Source organism: Ailuropoda melanoleuca, chromosome 1, assembly GCF_002007445.2.
Source record: "Ailuropoda melanoleuca isolate Jingjing chromosome 1, ASM200744v2, whole genome shotgun sequence".
Classification (NCBI taxonomy): Eukaryota; Metazoa; Chordata; class Mammalia; order Carnivora; family Ursidae; genus Ailuropoda; species Ailuropoda melanoleuca.
In genome coordinates, this window is record NC_048218.1 from 90994673 (window position 1) to 91016424 (window position 21752).

At 41.6% G+C, this 21752-nt stretch overlaps 1 protein-coding gene across 10 annotated transcripts in view; it reads left to right on the forward strand.

Moving 5' to 3' along the window:
* The window catches only part of TNIK (TRAF2 and NCK interacting kinase), a 375612-nt gene that overhangs the window by 71704 nt on the left and 282156 nt on the right, over positions 1 to 21752 (forward strand). For all 10 annotated transcript variants that reach the window (XM_034662856.1, XM_034662873.1, XM_019801364.2 and 7 more), the window contains exon 2: positions 7083 to 7148. In XM_034662856.1, coding sequence (XP_034518747.1) covers positions 7083 to 7148 — 66 coding nt within the window. The remainder of the gene's footprint in view (positions 1 to 7082; positions 7149 to 21752) is intronic.

Sequence of the window (21752 nt, forward strand, 5' to 3'; positions counted from 1 at the left end):
ACCCGTCCTTCCACGTTGGAAAGTAGTTGGGTGTGGAAGTGTAGGTAGCACTCAGGGATTAAATAAACCCCATTGTGGAAGGTAAGACCTTTGGCTCCTCAGATCCCTACATTGGAAGGAGGGAAGGTCAGTAAAAAATGAGGGACCTTGCCTGTCTGTGAGTGCAGCATGGGCTAGCATTGGGCCATGTTGCATCAGTATGATGTTTCCCAGCACTATGCTTACTTGGGAAGAATGATGGTGTTGAAAAGCCTGAAGGCTCAAGATAAATATGGAGAATTCTCCTACTGTTCCTGTTTTCTTTGTGGTGTTTTGCTTTGGTAAGCATATGCTTGTCAGTTAGGGCTGAAACCGAACAAAACAGCTGCTAAATATGGTTCTAAGAGAAATAACATTTTGGTCTTTTCAAGGCCCATAAGTTTAGAGTAAGCACAGTCATTTGGCAGATGTCGGTAGGGAATCTGGGGGTGGGCAGTCATTCTGGGAGCCGTATCAGCCATTCGTACTCTATTGGGGTCGATTTCACCCTGCTTCCAAGGACTGGTGACCTCAAGTGAAAGATCTGTCACAGAACGGCTGTCTGTGAGAGATGCTGGGGAGAAAGGATGTCTAGAATCTAAACCATTGGCCATAATCTCTCCCAATCCCTCTCTTAATTTCATTTCAGAGAAGGGAGAAGAGCTGGGAAGAATAGACATCATCTTTTATGATACTAAGGAGGTAGTCATCCTAGTTATATATTTAGGTTTGTCTTTTTCAATCTTCGGGATTTCGTCTAGAGATGTTATTTAGTGTTCTGATAAATCCAATGTCATTCAGAGGCCTTGGAAGAATTAAAGCATAACTCAGCGACGGGGACTGTTAACTCCACGTCTTAAGTCTCTGCCCTCTGCTGCGAAGTCAGGCCTGAGCTGCCTGTACCGCCTGAATGGCATCAGCTGATGGAAGAGACAATTTATTCCAACATCCCAGGAGCCCAAAAAAGTTATGTGTCCTCCCATTTTCTCAGTAATTTCTAAAGAGACATCTGTTTGCCCATAAATATCTGACCCTGTTTGCTAAGCGTGTGGTGGTGGTGGTTAAAAAACAATAGGTTTTCTTTTATTGGCTTTGTTAGTTGAAAATATACGAAATACAGATGGAATTTTTCTGTGGCATATTCCCTGTATGTTAAATGAACTTTTTTTCCAAAGAGGAAAAAAAAAAAAAGGGAAGGAAGGAGGTTACTGTTTGTTGAAGTACTATTATGTGTCAGGCCCTGAGCTAGTCTAGATATTTTCAGAGCTGTCACGGTGATCCTGGAGGAAGGTAGTATTATCCCCATTTTAAAGATGAAGGAACCGAGACTCAAAGCATGCCCGAGGCTGGAGAGCTAACAATTGGTAAGTCAAGGCTGGGAATGCTGATTCCATGAAGCTGATAGAGTGCTGAGTGGTTAAGAGCCCAGGGTTTGGCGTCTCACCAGCTGGGAACCCGTCCTAGTGTGACCTTAACCACCTGCTTCACCTCTCTGTGCCTCGATGCCCTCATCTGTAAAATAAAGACAGCAATAGCATTCACTTGACACAATTGAAATAATTAAATGACCTATTCATGGAAAATGCTTAGAACAGTGCCTGGCACATAAATGCTCATGAAATGAGAGCTATTATTGTGATCTTTATTGTGGTGGCTAACCAAATTTGCCTTGATCAGTACTTGCTGAAAAGTTACATTTTATTTTATGGAACACCTTGCCTTTTGATATGTAGTTATATTTCATTATGAAATAAACTACTCTACCTTAGAATTAAATTCTCTTCTCCATCTCCCGGCAAAGGTTAAGATCTGAATAAAGGCATGTATAGCCAACAGGGATTCCTGACTTCGGTAAATGTCAGTGATTTGCTCTTTCCTCCTTGGTGTATGTAACCTTCTTCCGTGATGTCCATCCTGGCTTTATGAGTAGCTAAACAAACACGAGAGGGAGAATTAAGCTGATTCTCGTCTCTTAGCTTTCCTGTCTTTGTAACATGATTATTAGGTACATCATCTCGTTGCATTGCACGTGGCCACATCCTGACAGCCTGTCTTCTCAGTGCACTTGAAGCACTGATTACACTAACGGGCTTCATGAGTTTTCTTTAGAGCTGGGAATACCATAGGAGCTAATGTATGTGACAGTTTAGTGCAATCAGAAATGGGGTAAGGGGGATGGAAGGGGTAGGGGCTGGGACAGCTTGTCTAGATTGAAAAAGAAATGATGTAAGTTTGCTAAACCTTTGGCTCAACATTCTGATCCCATTTTTTTGCAGACTTCTCTACACATGTTGTGGAGAGTTGGGAGTGGGATATCAGCCTTATTTGGTAAATCATTATGTCTAGCAGTTATATGTTGGACACCATGCCAAGTTCTGGGAAATACTAAAATAAATATGTTACAGTCCCTGATTTTCAGGGCATATGTCATTTTTGAGGGCAAGAAATGGAAGAGGGGTTGGCACTATGGGAACATGGTTATCATAGAGCGGTGTACTACATGCTGTGGGGGCAGAGAGTTGGTGGCGCTAATTTGAGGGAAGCTTCACAGGGGAGGTGGCATTCTGGGCTTTTAAGGATGGGCTTGCCTGGTGGAAAATGGTAGAAGGAATAATCTTGGCAGACAGATGTCATGAACCCAGGCAAAGAGACCCAACTGAGTGGTGTGTTAGGGAAATGGTGGGCAGTTTGAGGTGGTTAGTTTTTGTATGAAATGATGGAATGGGAGACTGGGAATGAAGACTGGGCCTAAGAATGACAGGACCTTGAATTTCAGTTTGAACCACAATTGTGTAGGATTCTAAAGCATGGTGTGTTGTGTCTATTTTAGAAAGTTCAGCGTGAAGGAGGGAAGAATTGTTTGAAAGTAAGTAGTCCCAGCAAAAGAAGGTGAAGCCTGTTGCATGAATGGAGTGGAGTACATGGATATAATGGACATTTGGAGATGAATTCATTAGCACTTAGTGAACAGCATGAGGTTGGAACTTTGGGGTCAGCCTACCTTTAAAGTCTGGGTAGGAGAAGCAGAGTCTCTGAGAGAGACTGAGTGGTACCCTGGAAGACAAGGGAGGGGAGATATTTCAGCAAGAGTGGCGGTGCTGGGCAATGTAAATACCTCAAAGGGAACAACCAGGACAGGACTGAGAAGAGACCATTATAGATAAGAGATTGAATCATTGGTGATACTTGGAAGAAATTACGTTAGAGTCCTACAAGAGTGGAGAAAGCAGATGAATGAGTGCTTACCATGTTCAGTCTATAGCACTATTCCTGAAGAACCTAACTAGCAATTAGATGATCTGTGTAAGGGAATATCCAGAAACGTCAGCTCTCCAGCTACTTGGAGTGGAAGTGGGGGAAAGGGAAGCTTAGGATCAGGGCTTAGTTCAAGTGTCCCTGAGCAATACCTCTGCCTTCTGCTTTCTAGGGCCTCAGGGAGCCCCCTCCTTACAAATACCACGACTATAACTTTGCCATTTTGTCTTATTACTGTCAGCATACCGTAGAAGATAGACACTTGTAGACGTCTTTTCCACTTCCAACCGGTACTCATTTCTAGCCGTCCTGCTTGTAGTGGTTGCTGTGATGTGTCACTCAGATCTCCTCTCTGCACCTCAGGCACTCATCGGCCACCTGCTGGGCGTGTAGGCAGCTAGTGATTGTTCTCACCTGGAGATTGTCCTTAGGAGAAGAGTGTCACTTCATGCATGATCATAACCTCTGGGCTGGGGACAGGGGATAGCCTGCATGCAATGACTGGTCAATGGAGGTGGGCCACAAAGGCCTCCATGCCTCCGGGTGGGATAATTTTGGAGAGTAACCCCAACTCCAGAGTTCGTGTGGGATCAGATGAAGTTTTGGTTCCACTGCATCACAGCTGAACTCATTGCTTCTGCTCAGTGCTGTCCTTCTTCCTTCACTGGTCTTGATTCTGAGGCACACCCCAATAAACTTCCTCCCTAAATCTCCGTGATTCTGAGGCCCATTTCCTGGGGAGTCGCCCTCATTTGATGATTGTTTCCAGTTTGGTTGCCTACCCAAGGTGGGTCGCCAATCCAACTGTGGTTACTCTGACCTTTGCTTTTGAGCCCCTTGGATGTGTCCAGGGGAAAGACCCCATTTCCTAGCAGTTGGGACAAAAGTCTTGGCATTTCACTTCCTTGGTTCTGATTGGCTGAGCCATAGGCCCATTAGTGGATTGTTCAGGGAAAGGAAAGAGCTAGAAGTCAGTTGCCCTGCTCTTTCTGAGACCAGCCCGTTGAACCCCAGCCCTGAGGATGGGTCCATGCGGTGGGGTGGCCCCTGGCCATAGAGGCTGGTCCTAGCTCTGCATTCTGTCTCTGCTCTCGTGCTCCCCTTCACCCTCCCCCCCTTAGGCTTCCTCGGCTCCTTAAAGCAGGTGGTAGTCACCGACCTGCTCCTCTCGTTCGTTAAAATTTTGTTTTTTAGTCAAGGAAAAGAAAAAAAACAAAACGAATGTTGAAAACACAATTGAGATATTTCGAGCAAATGTAGAAACTCTCTCAGAATTTGTTGCAGAAACACCACTGAGCAAACAAACTACTGGGAGCACAGCTTAGAAACAAACAGCAGCTGCCACCATTTGTGGGCTTTTTTTCCCCCGTTCCCTCATTTCTTTCTGATTCTGTTTGTAATAGGACCTGCTGCTCCGATGGCCTAGCAGCTTCACACACACCATTTTCGTTCCCATCCTGAGGCCTCCCAGGTGGTCTTTCAGCCACGGGCTCTCCGTCCCCAGAGCTCTGGGCCCGGACGGTTTCTCCTGTCATGAGGTTCCATCGGGAACGTCGTCCACAGCCCCTGACCTGGTGGGGTGTAGCTGGAACTCCCGGACTTCTCAGGCTGTGAAGCCTGAGTCGAGTCTGCAGTGGGGTTTTTTGCCCTCCCAGCTTTATAACAATGGACTATATGGACGACAGTTCTTTCTCAGGGATAAAGTGCTTCCACTGTTGGGTTTTTGTTCTATTTTTTTGTTTCCTATGTGGAATCTTTGAAGGCACACAGTAAAGGGCTTGTCTTGGGCCTGGTTTGCCTAAAGACCGTAAATTAATTTTTCTTTCTTTCTCTTTCTTTCTTTCTTTCTTTCTTTCTTTCTTTCTTTCTTTCTTTCTTTCTTTCTTTTTCTTCTTCTTCTTCTTCTTTTTTTTTTTTAATTTTATTTATTTATTTGACAGAGAGAGACAGCCAACGAGACAGGGAACACAAACAGGGGGAGTGGGAGAGGAAGAAGCAGCCTTCCAGCATAGGAGCCTGATGTGGGGCTCCATCCCAGAATGCTGGGATCACGCCCTGAGCCGGAGGCAGACGCTTAAGGACGGAGCCACCCAGACGCCCCCTTCTTTCTTTCTTTCTTTCTTTCTTTCTTTCTTTCTTTCTTTCTTTCAAGGTTTATTTCTTCATTTGAGAGAGTGAGTGAGTGAGCAGGGGGAGGGGCAGAGAGAGAGGGAAACAAGCAGACCCCAGCTGAGCAGGGAGCTGGATCCCAGGACCCTGGGATCATGTCCGGAGCCGAGATCAAGTCGCTTAACCAACTGAGCCACCCAGGCACCCCTCAAGACTAAATGCTATACTAGTGGTGTGCAGTTCCTCAGCTTAAAAATGATTGCTATTAGACACGAGCGGATTGCCAGATATGTGCAGGGGTGGTGCTAGGCCCTCTCTCCCTCTTCAGCAGAACTCTGCAAGGCAGGTGTCATATCCGTTTAAATTGCCCAGAGGCTGAATTGCTCTCCCAGGGTGTCCTACGATCATGCAGTCAGTCAAGGGAAAGCTGGTGTTTGACCCAGGTCTGTCTGCACCCAAAGCCCAGGCTTCCCCTCTCCTGCCTCTCAGTCACCCTAATGATGTGTGGCAGTGCTCTCCTAAAAGCATTGACTCTTTCGCAGTCTTTTGTATTTGTCCCTCCCTTAGAACATTTTTTTTTTTTTTAATGTGAGTTAGTGCCTAACATGTAAAAATTAGTCCACCTTGGAGACAAACAAAACAAAACGAAAACCTTCAGACCAGCAATATAGTGCTGATAGGTGGACATAATAACAACTGGGTCCGGCTACGTGACCCCCAGCCCCCCTCCCCCGCAGGGAGATATGGCTTCTTCAGGTTGCCACAGACCCCAGCTGGCCCCCGTCATTCTTTTGCGTTACTTGATTAGCCTCTGTGGACGTTTAAGTTTGTGATGCCTCATTTAGGCCCTTAAAGAACCCGTTTCTGTCCAGTGAGGTAGCGGTAGGAGTCAGAGTCAGTGTATGCTTTTGAGTTCAATTGTACAGCCTTCGATATTTTTTTCAGTTTGGGGGGATAATCATTCAGTAATAAATAGCAGCAGTTACTGGACATTTACTGAGCACCCTAACATTTAGCTGACTCTGAGGGTTAGCAGACACCTGTTTGGTGGTCAAGACGTGCATAAATCTTCAGTTCAGTTGGTATTCAAAATCCTGCAGGTCCTCTTCAGGTCCTTCAGGATCCGGAGACCAGGCACAGAAACATATTTCGCAGGGACAGTGTTGTAGAGGGGGAGAGGGGAAGCCAAACAAAAACATTCGGGGAGAGGCAGCTATGTTGATTGCCTCGGCTCTTGGGAACCATTGACTACCTTAGGTATGATTTCCCCACAATACAGAAACACCCCTTTCTTTACAGTGTTCAACAGAATGGGCAGCTCAGAAGCTTCAAAGAGAAAGATCTGAAAAATTAGAATCCCCTCCCAGGATGATGGGTCTTTCATTTTATCCTGATGTACCTGCAAATGTATTTCCATTTGGCAGCGAGAAATGTATTCATTCTTTTTTATTGTTTTGGTGGAAGTCATGTCTCCTTTTGTCTGATCTAAACATATCTCATAGAAATGTAAAATGGAGACAAAGTGGATTTTGACTAGTTTCATTGCTGCAACTGACTTAAATTTTAATAGTAATTAATGTTCACACATGAGCGCCCCCAAAGCTAAAATTGTTATTTATTTGCTTTTTTAAAATGTTTGCTTTTGATTAAGACAATGCCTGGAATATTGTTTTGAATTTTTGTTTGTTTATTTTTTTTAGGACCCTGCAGGGATCTTTGAATTAGTGGAACTTGTTGGAAATGGAACATACGGACAAGTTTATAAGGTAAGTTCTTGCAGTTTGAACATGGCTGCTATGTGGTTTTTGATTCTTGAATACTGTGTAGTAGCAATGCTGTCTATTCTTGCTCATCTATGCCTTACAACAGATTTAAAACAAAATAATGTGCTTCTTAATTGACTCTCCGTCTTTTAAAATATGTCTGTAGTCCCATTGTCAAAACGGGATTCTGGGATGTGGGCCTTGTCCTTCATTATATATTATAATGTTTACATCTGACACGTGAATTTCAATGCTGCATATTTGAAGCTCTTTACTGTCTGGTTTCCTTTCCTTTAACACTGCCAGAACTGGTTTTCAAAGGAGTAAAGGATGCCTTTTACTTTAGAAATTTACGCTATTTAAGTATTGCAGCTGGAAAAGTCGATTTGTTACTGGCCCAGGGCATGAATTAGACTGAGCTTAGTGAACAGTGTTAGGAGAAAACTGGCCACCTCACAAAGCAAAGGCCTAATGGCAGCAGTGACTTTTAGAAGATAGGCAATAAGTAAAAGTTAAACCTGAGTTGAGGAATAAGAAGTATTTTTTGTCCTTTTTCTAGTTTTTGCTTGTAAGTTCACTCAAAAATGCTTTTTAAAAGATATTGCCCCCTAGTAAAGGATCTAAAAAAAATGACTATTTAAAAATGTGGGTTGATTTCCCTTTTGATTATCAAAAGGAAATGGAAATGGACTGTTCTTGGATTAAAATTCAGGGAGTTTTAGTAAATGAGCTATTGAAATAAATGCCTTCAAAACAAACCAATTCTTTTCTCATGATTGTTTCTAGGGAAATACCCACCATTTTCCTGAGTGGTAGTGAGATGGGATGGTGTTTTCATTATAAATGATCTCTTTTTGTTGTTGTTTTTAAAAGTTACTTCTCTGATCCCTAAACTTCTCTGAGTGATTAAAATTCCTGTAGAAGTCATCCATATTGTAATATTTCCAATTCTAGAGGATGTCAAAAGTACACACACACACACACACATACACACACACATATGTTCTTGAGAATTTGAACAAAATTGTAAACAGGTATATTTAAACCTTTACTTATTGGGAGGTAGCCTTTGGTGTCCACCCAGGGGAAAATTTCTCCCTTGCAAGAAACGATTGTTTCCTAAAATGTCAACCCCTTGCAATTAGACAGAATGTAGTCCACCCAAGCTGTTCACTTGATGTTGATCCTGTCTGACACAAGAAAGAAATGTGTCTCAGCAAATGCTTTTAAATACTGTCGATGAAGATAATTAGGTTGGAAGATTGTGTTATTGCATTTTGAGAAATTGGATTGAACTTGTGAATTAATGTGAGCTAATGAATTAAGCTCTGATTTAGGTAGAGAATTACTTCTGATTTGCTGACAGTATGGAGTTGCAACTCTGTCGCATGCTCTTGGTTTTATGGTGCCTTTCCTCAGAACCATTCCATTGCTCTAAGCTTCCCACCTGTACACTATGCATTTGGGGGACAGTTCACAGCTTTGTCTACTAATCTAAGAGGTGGACACTCTTGCAAAAGAAGACAACAAAGAGATTAAGTTAGGGATGAGAATGTGTGGAAAATTCAGAATTATCTCTAATTTCTTGTCACCCGGAAAGAAAAGAAAAGGAAACAAGTGTTAAGAGGTGTTAGGTCTTTTTAGAAAGGAAAGATATTTACCAACTATGTTGTTAACATTATTCTAAAGATGCCATTCTTGGAGCACCTGGGTGGCTCAGTTGGTTGAGTGTCCGCTCTTGATCTCGGCTCAGGTCTTGATCTTGGCTCAGGTCTTGATCTTACAGTGGTGAGCTCGAGCCCTGTGTTGGGTTCCATGCTGGGCATGGAATCTACTTAAAATAAATGAAGAAAGGAAAGAAGGAAGGAAGGAAGGGAAGGAAGGAGGGAGGGAGGGAGGGAGTGGGAGAGGGAGGGAGGAAGGGAGGAAAAAAGATGCCATTCTTTTAGTGGTTGATACAAAACTTTGGCACCACTCAGTCTGAAGGGAGACTGCAAAGAAAGGCCTTAGTGAACGCTTTGGAGTCCGGGACAGAAGACTTGGTCCCTTTTACCAGCCCTAAGTATTGTTTTGTGGCATTGCAGCTTTTCTGTGCATTAGTCAAGTTAGAGTATAGTTAGAAATGCTTTGGGGATTGTAATGATATATCTGAAGAATTAAAACTCCCTACTCATTTAAGGGGTTGGTTTCTAGGCAACTCAGATGATATTAAGTGGCACCTGCTTATGAACAGAGATACCTGGGTTTCCTGAGCCACTAATCCAGTCCTTTTGTCACCCTGAGTTCTGAAGGATTAAAGCTTAAAAAAATAGAAAAGTCAGAGGCCCCTGGGTGGCTCAATCCATTAAGCGTCTGATTCTTGATTTTGGTTCAGGTTGTGATCTTAGGGCCTTGGGAGTGAGCTCTGCGCTCTGTCTGGCTCTGTGCTCAGTGGAGAGTCTGCTTGAGATTCTCTCTCCTTCTCCCTCTGCCCCTCCCCCACTTTCTCTCGCTCAAATAAATAAATAAATCTTTAAAAATAAAATAGCGAAATCAAATGCTTGTGAACCTAAAGAAAAATAAGTTAAAAAGTGATTGTTTACATTATAGGTTATATTTACCTTTTAGGGAATAAGTGTATTTCTAAAATACTGTAGACATAAATAGAAACTTTATAGCCCTAAGAAGAGATTCCTACGCAAAACAATTCTTTGATAAATTCTTTCTTTAAATTAAGTATTAAAACTTTGATTTTAATTTTTTGTAAATCCAGCTTTTGGTGTTCCTGAATTTCATAAAATGAAGTATAATTTTTGGGGGCAATTATATAAACATTGTCTTTATTTTATGGAAAGATGCATTATAAGTTTCTTTTTATAAGTTGTCCTAAGAAGGTCATGATATAATTTTATTTACAAGTAGTTTTTAAGAAACCTACTTAATACAATAAACAAAAATGTGCACAAAAATTGTAGATATTAAGAGAATGTTTTCTGCAGTCTTTTTGAATATGAGCCACATACATCTGGTTGTGGAAATATAAATATTTTATATAAAGGTCATAGTAATGTTTAGCTTTTCAAAGTTATTTCTAGTCTTACTCCCAAGTCTGGCTTGGGCTCTCTGTCCTTGGAAGGCTAGATTTGTTGATCTTTAGCATTTTGGTCCCAGGTGGTCAAGTGGCAACTCAGTACTTTTTTACTTTATTTATTGGTCTGAGTACATAAGTAATAGAGTAGTGATTCCTGTCAGGACTTTTATTGAGGAAATCATCTTCCTGGGCCCATGGGTTCCATTAAAAACCAAACCAACCGAAGGCCACATACCTATTTTCTAGCAGTTTTGGCTGTTCATTGGTATGCCACATACTGGGAGCTAATGGAATTCAGATACGTTTTTGTTAAAATAATTACTTTAATAAATTGAGAAAATTGTTTAATGTTGCTGCTGAAACACCACTAAATCTTAGCCACAGATTTCAAAAATGAATGTTGGTCTATCCTGTTTCTTAATTTGCCCTTTTGAAATACACACTGGTTATTACAGAGATGGAGATGTACTCGATTCCAGGGTGACAGTGTGAATTAGAAATATGGTAGAATCCTCAGTATCTCTCAGGTTTTTCTCAAAACCTCCTTAAGATTGTAGAGCATGGACTAAGGAGGCGACCTTGAGTGTTATAGGACGTGTGTGAAGAGGACTGGAGTGAGTGCGTGCGTGTGCTTTCAAAGGATTTCAGAGGTCCTTATAGGGCATCTAATCAGATCATTCCTCTGCCAAATGTCAGTTCAGCCCAACCTTGATCACTTCTGGTCATGTAGAACTCACTACCTCCCAGTCAGTCCATTTTCTTGCAACTCTCTTTGAATGTTCATCATCATTTTGAGCCAACGTTTTGCCTTCCTAAAGTGTCTACCATTTCAAGCTCATTCTATACCCTCAGAGCTATTTTAAAAAATAAAACTTAATCTCCTTCCACAAGAACATAGTCCTCAGATATCTGAAGAAGACTTTTCCTTTCTTCCCCCAAATACATACTTGTGTCTCCTGTTCTTTAGGCAATATAGCCTCAAGTTGCTTGATTAATTCTTCATATGACACAGACCTGAGGCCCTTCATTATTGCAACCTGTATCTGGAACTATTCTAATATATTACTAAAAATAATACTTTATACTTTTTTAGAAAAGATTTATTTATTTATTTATTTGAAAGAGAGAGAGAGAGAACGCTCGTGTGAGCACGTGATAGGAGGGGGCAGAGAGAGAATCCTCAAGCAGACTTCCCGCTGAGTGCGAAGACCGATGTGGGGCTGGACCCATGACCCATTTGATCATGACCTGAGCTGAAATCAAGAGTTGCATGCTTAACAGACTGAGGCACCCAGGTGCCCTTAAAAATAATACTTTATACTTTTAAATAGTTTTCGGTTTTGCAAAACCTTTTGTATATATGATCTGATTTCTGATTTAATTCCTATAATTTCATGAGAACCTTGTTCTTAACTCCAGGTCTTTATAGCAATAGTTTCCTCTGTCTAGCACGCTTCCCCCCAACCCTCTCGTGACTGGCTCCTTCTCCTTCAGGTCTCAGTTCAGATGTGACCTCCTCAAGGAAACCGCTTTTCGTCCTTGTATCTAATACAGACAGCCATTACCTCTACCTCCTTCCCCCACAGACTTTCTCTATTACATCAGCTTGTTTTATTGTCTTCATGGCATTGCCACTCTCTGAAATCATCTTGCTTCTTTGAGTACATAGTAAACAATTTGAATGCATAAATAAAGGAAAAATCAGGGTAGAGCCTAGTATGTCTAACCACCATTGTATCCCTAGTCTGGTGCACAGTAGATGCTGACAATTGTGGGGCCCAGAATTGAGCTTTGTTTTCCTTGATCATTCTTTTTATGTTCATTTCCAGTTTGTCAGCATTTCCCCTAAAATATTAGTCTGCTTATTTCAGAAATGCATATTTGCACAAAATAACCAACAAAATGCCCTACTTATATTTTATGGTGGGAAGTGGGTGTGGATTTAATGTTAAATGAATTGTTGATAATCTATAAAAGCCAGGCCCATGCTGGACATTCACAAAATGACGCAAATCCATTGTCTGGGGTTTCAGTCTCCTGGCAGAGGTTCTTAAACTCTAGTGTGCAAAACAAATATTTGGGAAATTATTAAAAATATAGGTTGCTAGGCTCAATCTCTGAAATTTTGATTCAGTAGGTCTGGGGTGGGGTCCAGGAATCTGCACTTTTATTAAGCGTGTGGATTCATTCTGATATTTATGGCCTTGGGGACATGTCTCCAGAAACTGCAAAAATGAGTGTGGATTATCCTGTTGTAGGGCCACTTGAGTGAATGGTAATCCTAATGCGTTTTGTAATCATTTACTTTAGGATTTCCATGCTGACTCCAACTTACATCAACTGAGAAGTCAAAAACATAAAGATCCTGACCTGAGATATGATGCCAACCAGTTTTGATGTACTCACTGAGCGATTAAACTTTTGGTGTTTTTATTTGACACGTTGTGATTACAGTTTAAGGTTGTCCTGAATAATTCAACTCAAGACCTGAGAATCAATATGGTCAAACCGCCTTGGTATAGATAGGAGAATCTGAGCCTGCTGCATGAGATCTCCTCAAGTCTGTTTAGTGGGATCTCCTGATGAGCCTTCTGTTACAGTAAGACAAAGCATTTTAATAGTGAGCTCATCGATAGTTTTGATATGGAGGTGACTACCTGATACACTCAGGATGCAGTGTAGCTTTCAGAGTCTGTTCTGATGAATCGTGAATTATATTATTCACTTCTCTTTTGGTAAGGAGTATGGGGAGAATGTTGTGTTTCTTAGATAATAGTGGCATTTGTTTTTTTTAATCAAGAATTTCCAATACAAGGAATGCATTATTTCAACAGTTGTTGGGTGCCAAAGAAAAAAGCCCTGTGCTCTGTGTGGGAAGACTGTAGAGCCAACAGAGGGGGTTCCTACTTTATAGAAGCATGCAATCAGATGATCTCATTAGGACTCTGAGTGCTTACTGTGCGCTCCAAGTTTTCCTGTATATTGTCTTAGTTACGCCTCATGATTTTGTAGGGGAAGAAACTAAAGCACTGTGTATTAAACCACATTATCGCTCAAGTGCAGGGCTTCTCCATCTTGGAGCTGTTGGCATTTTGGGAGGGCTAACTCTTTGCTGGGCGGGGTGGGGGGGCGGGGGGCTGTCCTGTGCATGGTAGGGTGTTTCGCAGCAGCCCCGGCCTCTATCCATGAGCTTTCAGTAGCACTTCAAAGTCATGACAATCAGAAATTTCTCCCGACATTGCCGAATATTTCCCGGGGAGCACAGTTATCCCCAGTGAGAATCACTTCTTTAAGGATAAGACAAGATAGCAAAACTCTTAAAATTGGTGGGCAGAGACAGTGGGAGTGTAGAGTCTGGAGCAGTAATGCTGCCCAGGCAGAGTGGAGACGCGACTGGACTATGGAAGGGGGATATGGAAGAAGCCTGGAGGCCTTGGCATTTGCACGTCTTGGAGTGTAACTTAGCATTTTATTAAGTGGAGAGGAGTGTAGTAAAAAGAGGTTTGGAGCAGGACTGAGCTGGATTTCCAGCCTGGTTCTGCCTCGTTCTGGTGTGTGAAGATAGCCGACTCTCTGCATCTGGATTTCTTCATCTGTTAGTAATAGTGCGGTGGAGGGCTGTTAAGGAGCTTGAGGTGTAACATGTCTGGAAGACCTCAGCGCGGTGCCTGACGCACAGTAGGCACTCAGCAACCTTTGCTTCTTCCCAAACACACGTGCCCGTGGAGCCTAGCTTACCAGTTCTTTCCATGGTCTTATTTTTATAAATTTTATGACCTGAAAGAGGCATTCATAGAAGATGAGGTCAGAAACATAGATAGCCTTGTGCTTCCCCTTCTATCTTTGATTTCTTGGTATTTATGTATGCTCAGAATTGCATTATTTATATTAAATCCAGTTCACAATACTTCTTATAAGGTATTTGATGATTTAATTGCCAATTAGATACTGTAGTTGATTTTTAGGATTAAAAAAACCCCCCAACGTCCAGTAATTTGTGACGAAAAGATAGATGATTAGGGGAAAGAAGAATTGCTTGTAGCTCTCTGGAACTTTAGGGGACACGAGAGTGAATCATTTACCCTTGAAACGTGTTGTCTGGATAAGCTCTTCATCCTCATAGATCGCCATGTTGTTTGCATCTAACTTGGCTCGAGACCAAGGCACCTCGTACTCTGATCTGTCGGGTGTAATGAATTAGATGGCTGCCACGTGAGCACAGAGGGAAGACCTTCATGAGCGCCTGTGTGCCCCATGTCAAAAGGAAAGGTCTTTTTCCCTGCTAGGTGGCGGGACCTCCAGAGTGGCTACCACAACTTGCCACAGTGGATGATGTGGGATTTCTTGTTGCTACTAGTGGTTCTCAGCCCTCACTGTTTGTAGTAATCATCTGGATACCTTTGAAAAACTAGATAGACCTGGGCCCTTCTCTAGAGACTTGGTTTTCATTGGTTTGGTGTATGATTGGGTAGAGTTAGCTGCTGGAACTTCCCAGGTGCTTCTAATAGGCAGCCAGAACTGAGAGCCACTGGACTAAGGTATTGATTCTCAGGTGATACAGGGGCTCTTCTTGGTGTCTTTGCTTTTGAGAAGGAGTCTCTGCCACTCTTACCTCTGTCTTCGGGTTTTGTTTGTCTCGCTTATTCATTTATTCAGCATCAGCCTTTATAATAAGCGTCTATTATAGGCTTGTCACGTGTGTGCCCACCTTCCGTTGGAAGTGTTTAGATTGTTTTAGTTCAAAATACTTCCATTTCATCTCATATCAGTGAATTGCCGGATAACTTGATGCACAACACCCTGGTGACTTGTAGTTTTTCGATCTCATAACACCCTTAATGACTTGGTGATTATAAGGCAGTCTCAAGTAATTAAGCAGCTGATACTTACTGTGCATAATTACCATTATTTTGGGTTATTTGTCACCTGTAAAATAAAACTCTGCCAGGATTACAGGCACAGAATTTAGAGCTGTGCAGTTTTAACTATTTTGTACATGGGAAACATTTGTGACCCTTTTGAAAAAGAATAACCAATTCTTATTAACCAGTTAATTAATTGGAGCCCTGAGATTGAATTTCTTATCTCTGTGGTTTAACCTCAAATGTAATTTTATTAAATCTACTTGGACATTTTGCATGTGCAAAAATAAGTATTTGCAGCTTGACAAGCAAATACATACTCTTTTCTACGTTGGAGCCCTGCTTGGTGGTGAGAATTCAGAACAGGGGAACAGAGCCTTTCCGGGGCCTCCAAGTCAGGCTGCATGCTACTCCTTCTGCCCAGTGCTGTGGCCTTGGGCATTGCTTCTGATTTGGGTCCTGTAGCTTACCTTCTAAGGCAATGACAGAACTTGTATTTTTTGTTGTTGTTCATATCTATAACAAAGGAGAGCAGCTGGCTCACTGAAAACTCTTAATAAATACCAAATAGCTACCGCCATAATATGGGGATAATAACAATATCATCTTCCTAGGCTGTACGGAAGAGTTATGAACCAGATGATGTGAAGAGCTCAGTCTCCTTTAGGGGGAAGATGCTCGATTATTTTAAAAAACTTGCCCTAGTTATATAATTCAGCCGCTAGGATATACAGTCTTTCACAGGCCACTAGCATGTTCCAGGTGACACCCTTCTTTAAAGTATTTCTTGAGCAATTGAGTTGTGGTCTGTGCACCACATTCAGGAAAACAGTATGAGGCTTCTAGCTGAATTGACTAGAAATCTTGCTACTTTTTAGTTTTGCTTCTCTCTGTCTTATTTATTGTGGTAAAATACACAAGCACAGAATACCGTGCAGTAACAGCAAGTACATTCACGCTGCCGTGTACCCATCGGCACCACCCAAATCCAGAACTTTTCACTGTCCCTCACGGGAACTCAGCACTCATTCAGCAGTAACTCCTCATTCCATATTTCCCTTCCTCCCCCAGGCCTCTGGTCTTTCTTTTAAAAAACAGGGTTGAGATGGAAGTAGAGGTCAAGGTCCATAAAAATGTACAAGCATTTTGTATGATTCCTAAAAGAGTGCAGTTAATGTTTTCTCTACTCACATGTTCTAGGCTGTGGTTGTATTTACTACAGTTTTATGAATGAGGTTCCCTTTTACTTTTAGATGTATCAAATATTTTACTTTTTAGCAGTAAATTTCTTTTTTCTTTTCTTTCTTTTTATTTATTTGTTTATTTGACAAAGAGAGAGAGAGAGCGCCCAAGCAGGGGCAGAGGGAGAGGGAGAAGCAGGCTCCCTATGGGATCCCAGGGGATCATGACCTGAGCCAAAGACAGATGCTTCCCTAACTGAGCCACCCAGGCACCCCAGGAAATTTCTTTCTTCATAGTAAATGCAGTATTTCACACAACAGCAGAGTGTTCTGGGTGGAGGACTGTTGGGGTCCCCTTCACGTAGCTATTCCTTCATCAGTGCGACACTCACCTGATACTCCCCGCCCTGCATCAATCCACATGGTGGCCCCACACTTAGTTCTACATCCCCCATTCCCAGGTCCTTCGTGATGGGATCTCTGCCTCTCCCTCGAGCCTCATCCTTGGCCCATCCTGACTCACCGTGTGCTTTAGTACTATCTCGTTGCTCGGCTCTCATGCTTTCTACTTATTCGTGCTAGCTATCCTACTTCCTGAACACTTGACTCAGGCTCACTCCCCTTCTCCGTACCCTGTGACACCTGCTGACCTCTTCACTGCACTGACCTCACAGTTTTGTAATGGTCTGATTGTTTCCACCCTAAACTCTGAGCTCTTTAAGGTCCAGAACATTACCTTACTTTTTCTCTAGTGCCAATGCAGAGTAGATGGCAAAAAACAAAAACAAACAAAAAACATACCACTCCTATATTTTGCTGAGTTTGGAAGGCTCTGTCTTAGTGAAATATGTGTCATTTTTTGCTTACTCTCAAGTGTTTAATCCAGGAAAATTTATATAATAATAATTTAATAGCCAACAGCAGCTTAAATACTGATAAGTCAAATAAAAAGTCTCCACCTACTATGCAATGTAACAAAAATAGGATAAGGAGAAAATGTTTTCCCTTCTTCCTAAAACTAGCTTCATGGACATAATTCTAAAAGTGTCCATGTGGGAAAACAAAAGGGGCCACAGCTCATCTAAACTTGCAAAGACCCTGCTATCCAGTAGTACATATACTTATGTATATGAGTTTTCTTAGGTTTTCCTTCTGCCTTGTCTTTGGGACTGTGAAGTTAAACATCAGTACTGATGGTTGTAACCATTTTCCTACAATCTTCATACTCATTATTTCACTTGACCTTTACAGTTCCCCAACAAATGGGATAACAGAGGTATGGATATCCCTATTTTACAGATGGAGCACTTGGGATCTCAGAGCTTACACATGACTTTCCTAATATCACCAAGTAGGCGATAGAGCCTGGCTTGTGGTCAAGAAGCCTAAATCCCTTGAAATGTTTGGCAGGGATTGGTTTTGCCCTTCCCTGGCATTGCATGTTTAGAATTCATTTTAAGTAGATCCCCGACAAGTCTGAATTTATAACCTAAAGCAATGGTGTCATGACTTATTTCAATATGTAGTTCTTCTCATCTTTATATCCAAAATACCAACGCATGATCAATGGCTGGGTAATTAATCACTAATTTCTTAGCAAGCGGAGACACTGTTTTTTTATACAACAAACAAAATTGCTATTTTCCCAGAAAGATAAGAAGGGGATTCTTTTCCATCTACAAAAAGGAATTGACAGGCTTTACGCTTATTACATTTACAATATGAAATGCTGCTGTGCTGATCATTTGAGGGAATTGGTTGCTTCTTTTCTCATGATTTGTTTTTTGGTGGGAGAGTGGAGAGAATAGCATATTTCTGGACTTCTTCAAAAATCAGTTCCAATAGCCAGGTGCTTTTTTTTTTTTTCTTTGCAAAAGACTGCAATCAGACTGGAGCTTGCTAAATGTTTGCTGAATTGAATTGATTTATTCTCTCAAGCTGTAGTTATATAGTTTTGTGAGCAAATGGATGACTCTAACTGCTCTGGAGACCATGCAAATATTTGCCAGGTGCATAATCCGTACTCTTCTTGATCCTGGGCAGAAAGAAAGCCAGGTAGCTGTAACCTGGCGTGGCACTGTGACAAAGGGCTTACTCTTAGCTTTTATATTTCCCCCTCTCAGGGGACCTAGGTTTGTGTGTTGGGGGTTGGGGACTGCGAGCAATAATGAGACAGAAGATGATAGGAAAGAATTTCTGGTTTATTGTTTCTGGTTGATCTGTTGCTCAGGACAGAATTTCTTTTTTTTTTTAATTTAATTTAATTTTATTATTATATTATGTTAGTCACCATACAGTACATCCCCGGATTCCAATGCAAAGTTCGATGCTTCATTAGTTGCGTATAACACCCAGTGCACCATGCAATACGTGCCCTCCTCACTACCCATCACCAGTCTGTCCCAATCCCCCACCCCCCTCCCCTCTAAAGTCTTCAGTTTGCTTCTCATAGTCCATAGTCTCTCATGTTTCATTCCCCCTTCTGATTACCCCCCCTTTCTTTATCCCTTTCTTCCCCTACTGATCATCCTAGTTCTTATGTTGCATAGATGAGAGAAACCATATGATAATTGTCTTTCTCTGCTTGACTTATTTCACTTAGCATTATCTCCTCCAGTGCCGTCCATGTTGCAGCAAATGATGAGAATTCGTTCTTTCTGATAGCTGAGTAATATTCCATTGTATATATGGACCACAGCTTCTTAATCCAGTCATCTGTTGAAGGGCATCTCGGCTCCTTCCACGATTTAGCTATTGTGGATAATGCTGCTATGAACATTGGGGTGCATATGGCCCTTCTCTTCACTATGTCAGGACAGAATTTCTGACCTGGCTACATGATGAGGTTGCAGACTATTTACTGGATAATTTATCATGAATGCAAGTCGGAAATGCCTGTGTACAAATTCTCGATTTCTGTTGCCATTAAGGACCATAGTATTCACTCTTTTTTCCCTACACATTGTAGGTATGTAGCACACATGACCCAGGACACTAGCAGTGCCTCTAAAAGCTATTATCAGATGATTCAATGGCAAGTTTTACCCATGTCGATCTCATTCTTTCTCTTAGTAATGTGTCAAAACAGTGAAGTCTAGTGAAAACACAGGGCACTGTGTCCTTTTCTTTGAATGGAGGCAGACTTGATAGCAGATATTCTCTCTTTTTAAGGTTTGTTTGTATTTGCTTGTCTATCTATCCATCTATCTATCCATCCATCCATCTACATCTCTACACCCAGCATGGGGTTCAAACTCATGAACCCTGAGATCAAGACTCTCGGGCTCTTCCCAGTGAGCCAGCCAGGAGAGACCCAATTGTAGATTCTCGTAAAACGAGTTTCAAATTAAGCTGATCCTGATTTCCCTCAGCTAACCTTTCTGGCGATTTTGGCAGAAGAGGAATGTTTTGTTACCTAAATGGTCGGTACATTTTGTCCTACCATTTGTACCCACTTAAGCACTTTGAGAGATACTTCAAAACTTTCAAAACCTTTCATTCTCTGAAGAAACTTATCATGGAAGCTACTCACCCAAACTGCTCCCCTCCACATGTGAATATGCCCCTGTGGGAGGGCTCACAGGAGAGGATGCTTGGCACCCAGCCCTCCAGCTAACCCCAGCTTTACTGGGGAAATGGGGTGAGGTGAGCCCATGACCGAGGAGGAGCTGTGGCTGCTTTCCTCCTTGGGTCTCCGGTTTGTCTGTTGCTCAGGACAAGACTTGCTTGAACAAGACTAATGCCTACAGTTAATCATCTGAGTAAATATGTTATAAATTTAAGATGTGGCCAAGAAACCAGTGTTGGTAAGGGATGGGGGGAAAACACAAACTAGAAACAAGAAAACAGTCTACCAACAAAACCCAAAACAAAATAGCAGCCTCCAAAACAAAAAGCCTTGTGCGGAATATTGATCTTCAGTCCAGAAGCACAGATTTATGAATTTCTGGTTAAGTTGATGAGTAACACCGTGGTTAAGTGTGCTCTTTGAAATTTGGCTTTAATACTGTGCATTGTAGTGTTAATCCTTGTTCAAATCTATATATTGTTAATACCTAAAAGTAAGTAGGTTTCCCATCACACCCCACTCACCACTTAACCTCATACCCCAGCATTCTGTCATCTGCATCTCAGTGTTGAAGGGACTCCTTATTCTGTACAGTAGTCTCTAGGGAGCATCTCTGTTTGGTTTTTTAAGTTAATTTTTTTCACATATTCCTTTTTAATTTTATTTTTAATTTGTTATTTATTTATTATAGCTGACATATATTACTTTTAGGTGTACAACAGTGATTTGATATTTGTATACAAGGCCATATATATATATATTTGCATGTTTATGTATATATATACATACATATCACATCTTTTTTATCCATTCACCCATCAGTGGACACAGGTTGCTTTCATATCTTGGCTATTGTAAATAATGCTGTAATGAATGTAGGGGTGTATATATCTTTTCCAATTAGTGTTTTTGTTTTCTTTGGATCGATACCCAGTAATGGAATTGCCAGATCATAGGAGAGTTCTATTTTTAATTTTTTAAGGAATCTTCACACTGTTTTCCATAGTGGCTGCACCAATTTACATTGCCACCAACAGTGCATGAGGGCTCCCTTTTCTTCTCATCCTTGTCAACACTTGTTATTTCTTGTCTTTTTGATAATAGCCGTTCTGACAGGTATAAGGCGATATCTCATTGTGGTTTTGAGTTGCATCTTCCTGATGATTAGTGATGTTGAGCTTCTTTTTATGTGCCTGTGGCCATCTGTCTGTCTTCTTTGGAAAAATGTCTACTCATAGATCCCCTGCCCATTTTTTAATTGGATTTTTTTGGTGTTACTGAGTTGTAGGAGTTCTTTATATATTTTGGTTATTAACCCATTAGTGGATATATGATTTGCAGATAATCTTCTTCTGGGGAACATCTTTGCATTTCCAAGTCTGTGGTCATTATGTTGTAATTCTAACAAGCAAAGCTGGAGATTAGTTGTGATTATGATACCCACTGCTGAGTGAGAACATAAACACCCAGAGGTTTCACCGTCTTACTCAGGACCTTGCTGCTCAGGCAGGGTGTGACACGCACAACCCCTAGGCCTACAGTCTTCGTTCACAGAGCTCTGCTAGAGCTGCCCTATCGGCTCTCTGAGGTCCTGCTTAAAGCTGAGAGGTCTTCTTTCCAGATTTCCTCGAGGAACACAGCTCAGGGAGCTGATCAGCCGAGGTGCGACGGGTGTGTGGGCATGTGAGATCAAATGACTTCTCTATGGCTTGTGTCTATTTCCAAAGTAAATATGGGGGAGAAGAATCCCTTCTTCACAGTCAGTGTTTTGGGATAGAGTGGAGGCAATTACGTGTGTTGTACTGAATATTAGTTTAAAAACAAAAAGAAAGAAGAAATATAGAAGGGTATATGTTTCCATTTGGTGTTCTTGTTGACTGAGTTATATGCATTATTCAAATTAGATTTTTCCCTAAGAGGAAGTAG